Source organism: Girardinichthys multiradiatus, chromosome 14 (assembly GCF_021462225.1).
Source record: "Girardinichthys multiradiatus isolate DD_20200921_A chromosome 14, DD_fGirMul_XY1, whole genome shotgun sequence".
NCBI classification, from domain to species: Eukaryota; Metazoa; Chordata; class Actinopteri; order Cyprinodontiformes; family Goodeidae; genus Girardinichthys; species Girardinichthys multiradiatus.
In genome coordinates, this window is record NC_061807.1 from 33,831,444 (window position 1) to 33,838,240 (window position 6,797).

Genomic DNA, 6,797 nt, shown 5'->3' on the forward strand with positions numbered 1-6,797 from the left:
CGGAAACCAGTAAAGACATCTTAGCTGTTGATGAGTCCATGCTCAGTTCTATCAGAGTCGTGCAGATTTATGTCTGATTTAGCTTCAACTTCCCCACTTTCAAGAGCCTCCCACATCAGTGCATTGTGTGTGCTTGAGTTGCAATAAAAATGGGTTACCTTCTGAAAATAAACGTGCACAAAGGGTAAGGGCCCTGACTGGTGACAGGCCAGCCCAAAACACAAAAATCAGGTATTTTTTCTGTCAGTTAGTGCACCATACCTTGAGGTAAATGGTTACTCTGTCAACAACAATCATTAGTGTGGAAGTTTTATGAAGTCAGAGTATGCACAATCACGTAAAAACCATTTTATTAGGTTTACGTGCAATTGCTTGTTACCACAAATACCAAGTCACATGGCAGCAATTCATTAAGATGCATTTAGACATCTAAAAGAAGATGGTTTACTGAACTCTAAATTGAGCATCAAAGCAGATAAGAAGAGATTTCAGTGACTGCAAATGTATCATGTTTTTTTTTTTTTTTTTTTGCTAGATGGGCTGGTATGAGTATATCTGAATCTGCTGATCTACTGGGATTTTTCACCAAATAAAACTGTCTCTTGGACTTACAGAGAATGATCTGAACAGGGCAGAAGTTGTGTAGAAATGCCTTGTTGATATCAGATGAAAATGGGCAGACTGGTGTGAGATGACAGAACGGTGCAATCAAGGAATGAGGAATGCCATCTTTGAACGCACAACACTTTGAATCTTGAAGCCAATGGCTATAGCAGCGGAAGAGGATTTTGGGTGTGGTTCCTATCAGCTAGGAATAGGCAACTAAGGCTAAAAATCACAGAAGCTCAACTAAATTGAACAATAACAGATTAGGCTAACATGGCTTAACCATTGAGTCTTGATATCTGCGGCAGCTTTCCTATCGTCAGGTCATAATTGTGCATAAACATAAAAGTACGGCTCTATCTTGCCTTGTATTAACATTTCAGGCTGCTGCTGGTGGTGTAATGGTATAGGCCCTAACTCCACAGCCTACTTGAGTTTTGCTGCTGACCATGTCCACCCCTTTATGACCACAGAGTGCCCATCTTCTGATGGCTACTTCCAGCAGGATAATTCACCATCTCACAAAGCTCAAATCATCCTAAACTAGTTTCTTTAACATGATAATAAATTCACTGACCTCCAGTGACCCCAACGGTCACCATATCTCAGTCCAACAGAGCAGTGTGAAGCTTTCACGTCAACATGGACTGCAATTTGTCAGAAATGTTTTTGCACCCGTGTTAAATCAAGGCTGTGAAGCTTAAAACAATTCTGATGGCAGAAATTGGGTCCAACCCGGTACTAACAGGGTGTACCCAATAAACTGGCTGGCGAGTACAAGGAAGCAGGTGTAACCACACAATTACATGCACACAGAAGAAACAGGCTAGGAAATTGTGTATTGCTTATGTTAACCAGTACAGCTGTGAGTGCACTTTGAAAATTTTACATTATAGCAATTATTTCTATAACTTTTATTAAAGCTGTTTGCTTGTCATTGTTGTCATTTCCTCAGTTCCCTCGTACTCTTACAGTTTCTTCCTCTCAATCCGTGACATCGTTGTCTTTTTTATTATTGTTGTGGTCAGTCCAATTTGCTGCCTGTACCTGAAAAAAGCCTGTCGTCAAAGTAACTTTATAACATCAACTGTGTAACGGGTGGACTATTGTATTTTTCGTCTTTCAAAGAGCAAATCTGCCTCTGACACTGTATTGCACCCAGTCCCGCACTGCTATTTCCTTACACTTTCAGGACAGGACACAAAAAAACCGAGATTTAAAGGAAAACACAGGAAATTTTCATGAGAAACTTTACACATACAATTTACATAACGAACAAATGAAATCCCCTTTATCACATATGAGTGACAGAGTCCGTATAAACTGAGTGTGTATGGCTCCCTTTAAGACTGCAGCTGGGCGATGACACCATCACAGCTTGTTTGGAGTGGAAAAAGAAAACAAAACATGACACCAGATCGGGAAGGAAGCCAGACGGGCTGATGTGACAGGTAAGGTGACAAAACGGGGAAGCACGCACGACATCCCTGCACTTCCAACAAGTTCACATTCCTCTCTCGCTACACCCACGTGCTGCCTTCAGGAGCGTCTTGGAAACCAGAAAGTTCAAGAGTCAAAGTCAATGTGCGCTTGTAGAAATGTAGCTTGCATGCAGAATTGACCCACAGTGTTTTTTTTTCCTCATACCTGATTTCACACAGATAAACAATTCACCTCCTTTAAAGTCATGTCTTATCAGCTGAACTCAAGTTTAATGCGAGATTTTAATCACTTTCCTGTTTTTTTTATAGGAATTAAACGTTAACTAAAAACAAGACAAAAACTTCCATCTTTAGCAGTAAGATGCGAGGATAACTTCAGCAATAAACTCATCAACAGACGCATGACTTCAGTTTGACAAGCACGCTCCTCTCGCAGCTGGAAGCCACACAAACTAACTACAGGTGTGTTTTGCCTGACCTCCAGCACTTTAATTTTTCTTTAATTTCCTCTTACCTCTAGGCGGGGGCTTGCTGAGCAGCTCGGCGACGTGCCTCTGCAGCCGGGCCACTCTGCCCTCCAGCGCGCCGGAGCGGCGGCACACGGACACCAGATCCCCCTCCAGCTCCTCCAGGATGCTGACCGAGTGCCGGGACAGATCCGAGAGCTGCCGCAACACCGAGCACAGGGAGGAACCGCACACGTCCCCCAGCTCCTTGACGACCTCCGCCTGCAGCCTCCTGCCGCGGTCGGGCTTGCATACATCTTTGGGGAGTATGGTGCGCTTGCAGAAAGGCATAGTTTCTCCACAGACTCATGCACACACATAAAGAGGGGGGGAAAAACTCCAGTAATAGTCAAGTTATACTCCCGTGGTCCTTCTCCTTGAGATACATGCTACGGATGGTCCTGGAGGGAAAAGTCCGCTGCTGTTGGAGAGCTTTGGAGCGGGCTGTGCGTCGTGCGCACTCATTGTGTTGGACTACGAGTCAGATTTGCAATTTCTTTTTGTGTGTCTGTGTGTGTGTGTGTGTGTGTGTGTGTGTGAAGGAGAGTCTCAGCTGCTGCTAGGCATGTTGGAAAGAATGTAAGATAAAAGACATCCGGTTGAAACTTCAAAATCAGTGTTTGAAATAGGTATTTTGACAAATAAAATGTAATATTTTGATGAAGTTTGTTTTTATGTCATGTAAAATCTTCTGAATACCAGAGGCTGGAGCTGAACCTTGCATTTCCTTACCGTGAAGTAAAAAAAAAAAAAAAAATTATTTTATGATACATTTACAAATATAATCATTTTTGAGCTTCAAAAGACCCTATTCTTGGATTTAAATGTGTGGTTGTAATGTTTTGCCCTTTAATGTTTGGAAACATACCCATGTTAAGCGATGTTTTTAGCCGTACTCTTGTTCCCCTGGTCTTTTAGCCTGGGTGCGTGCTTTTATTTTGAAGGCAACCACCCAAAGATCAGATCTGGTTCAGGCCGTCTTGACTCAGAGCGCAACAGTGTCCCTGAGAAGAAAAAGGTCTGTCTGGAGGAGGGAGAGAAGATGAAGCGAGTTGAGGCGAAAGAGGTGGAGAGCAGAGGATGGTGGAGGGTGGACAGGGGGGTGGATGGCTGGAGCAGCTATGGTAAAACGTTTTTCTCACACTTTTGCGCTAAAATAACTTTTGGCTCTATTGTAGCTGATTATTAAGCAATATGGATCAAACTTCTCAGCAGAAGTCACCGTTTAAAAGAGGGGTAGACTTTATTAACTGAAGCAAAGACAAGGGAAATTATATAAGATATAGTTAATAAGACAGTAAAAAAAAAGTTGATTTATTTCATTTATTTAGAATAAATCAACTTATACTGAATATGTAATGCAACGCAAATAATTTTATGAAGACAATTTTCAGTTTCTCAGAAAATTATACAATTAATATGATCAATAAAACCAGCTTTTGTTGAGACAGATATGTGATGTAAGGGCCATGTCATGACCTATTCAATCACAGGGATTGTTCTGTCGACGATCATTGACACCCTCCACATCGATGGTAAGCCGGGCTAGCCCAAGGTTTTATGAGGCCCTAAGCAGAATTTGATTTGGGTCCCCTCCTCCTGTCAGGAACATCTCCACCATTAACAACATTTCAAGACAGATTTGGTGGAATCTGGGAGAGGGGGCCAAGTTTAATTGGCTGATCTTAAAAGTAATCACGGATTATTGGTTATTATTTGCTGTGATTTATTCGTGAACAAGCCGTGCTCAAACACAATGAAGAGATTAAACTTGTAGCATCAGATTGTAACTATTTTAACACAACAATCAAACAATAAAGATTATTCTTTGCCACGTTCTTAAAAGATTAAATTGAAAATTCCAACAATTTAAAATCTTTTATTTTATCTATGCAGAAACCCTCAAATCAAAAGTATTAATCCTCCCATTCTCAATAAACACATAAGAAAAAAAAAAGATATTTGTGGTCTGTGTTAAAATTCAAGAATTTATGGGAGATAACTGATGGTTTGGGAGCCCTAAGCAGAAGCCTAGTTTGGCCGGCACTGACAGTAAGCCACAAAAAGGTCATTGTTAAATAAGCTGGCTGTTTATCAAGTATTGCATTCAAGCATACTGATGAAAAGGTCAGTGGAAGGATAGTTTTTTTTACTTGGGATTAGCTAACAGTCTTCCTGTAATTTCACCTCTTACTCCAACTGGCCATCATGCTGCTGTTTCTATTTACATTAGTTTCACAGAAGCTTGACCCAAGTCCGGAACGTCCAAAGAGGTATCAGAGCACATAGCACAGTCACAAGCTCCTCATTAAAGGGGGGGTTGTCTCTTCCTGCTACAACCCTCCACACTCCCCCCATCGCCTGCTTCCCACAGGGGATTCTTCTTCTTCAATTCAATTCAATTTCAAAAATACTTTATTAATCCCAAAGGGAAATTCTTCCCCACAAAGCAATAACAGGAGCAGGGCCGAGCACAATAAGACAACAGAAGTGGTTGGTGAGACTCATTCATGACATGGCCTTCTGGAGTGAGCAGGGTGGAGGGAGACGCTCAGCAGACTTCCTCCTCTCTGCTCCACATCTAGTTTCCGCAGCCCGCCGCTCATATTGTCTGCAAGAAATCCAACAACTATCATTTGACCTCATTTCACCCTTTTTTACTGCATTAAATTGTGCAGAATTTAAGAGGTTGTAGAATCTCCAAATTAGAGTTATTTTTGTTAACCACATGCAGAGCGCATTAACCTCTGTCCATCCATACACGGTCGCAGGGGAACTGGTGCCTATCTCCAGAGGTCAAGAGGTGGGGTACATCCTGGACAGGTCCGCAGTCCGTCGCAGGGGAACACAGAGACACGCAGGACAAACAGCCACGCACACACCCATTCACACCTAAGATCAATCTTCTTGCTGCAAGGCAACAGTTCTATCAACGGCACCACCGTGCAGCCCGTTATTAACATCTTCATCATTAAACAACCATACTTGTGATATGCCATGGATGTCACTATGACTTCATGTTTGTCTGATAACCTGATGTGATTATTGTCCGTATGATTGCAGAGAAAATCCAAAAAACGGCTCAGTGACAACTTTGGCACTTTCTCAGATGGTCTACCATGATTTCAGATAAACAGTGATCAGGGCTTTGTGATGGTCACTCCAAAACCTTAGCTTTGTGGTTGTAACTGATTTAGCGGTATGCTCGGGGCTCACATGTTGCGTCAGTATTTCCACACAATCTTCTTTCCTCGTGATGCCACCTAGTTTTGGAAGTGCACCAGTCCCTCTTGCAGCAAATACCCACCCCCAGGGTGGGATGACGTTCTCAGGCATGCAAGTTTTTCCCCTTTTTCCTCCAAATGTAACAATTGTCATAATGGTCAAACTGTCTTTTATTGACCACAGGACATGGTCTCAAGATCTTTGTCCTCGGGTGCATTTGCAAAGTGTAATCTTAGTTTTTATCCACATTTTGGAGGAATGGCTTCCTCCTTTCTGAGTGGTCATTCAGTCCATGTTGATACAGGACTTCACGTTTCACTGTGAATGATGGGATTTTGATACGAGCTTCAGCCAGCATTTTCACAATGTCTTTTCTTTTGTTTTGCTCTTGATATGCCGATTTTGCACCAAACGCTTTCATCTCTACACAGACCCTGCCTACTTCCTGAAAATCTACGTATGATGGCTGTTTAGTCTTGCATATAAAAGCTTGAACAGATAAACGTTGCAGCTTCAGGAATCAGGAAATTGTACCCAAGGATTAAACTGACTTGCAGAGGTCCAAAAGTCTCTTCCTGATGCGTTGGCTGATGATGTCAAGCAGGGAAGCAGTGTGTTTGAGGCTTCAAAATACACCCACAGGTGTTCCTCTATTTAACACAGATGTTGTCAATTAAGCCACCATAAACACATGTGCGAAAATGTTGTATTACAGATTTTTCTCCAAGCTGCCTGTTTAAATTTAGGCTTATTTGTGGTGAAGATTTCACGGCTGCTCTATGTTGTGCTTTTACTCAATATTTGATCATTGTTAAATATAAAAACAAATCAAGTCTGCAGTACTATATACATTTTGTTAATCCATTTGTTTTATTTTCTGCTGTTTTCTTCCAGCTTATTTCACCATCCTTCTCTATTCTTCTCTGCACCCAGTGAAACCCCCCCCCCCCCCCCCCCCCCCCCCTCCCCCCAGGCCTCCATCCGAGGCTCTTGAACGTATTCCTACACCTTCCCCCAG

The 6,797-nt window shown here is 42.2% G+C and overlaps 1 protein-coding gene across 1 annotated transcript in view; it reads right to left on the reverse strand.

Moving 5' to 3' along the window:
- nhsl2 (NHS-like 2) overlaps nt 1-3,301 on the reverse strand; it is a 175,120-nt gene extending 171,819 nt beyond the window's left edge. Inside the window, exon 1 of the mRNA XM_047385500.1 lies at nt 2,563-3,301. Coding sequence (XP_047241456.1) covers nt 2,563-2,845 — 283 coding nt within the window. The 5' untranslated portion in view covers nt 2,846-3,301. The remainder of the gene's footprint in view (nt 1-2,562) is intronic.
- Nucleotides 3,302-6,797: the final 3,496 nt, after the last annotated feature.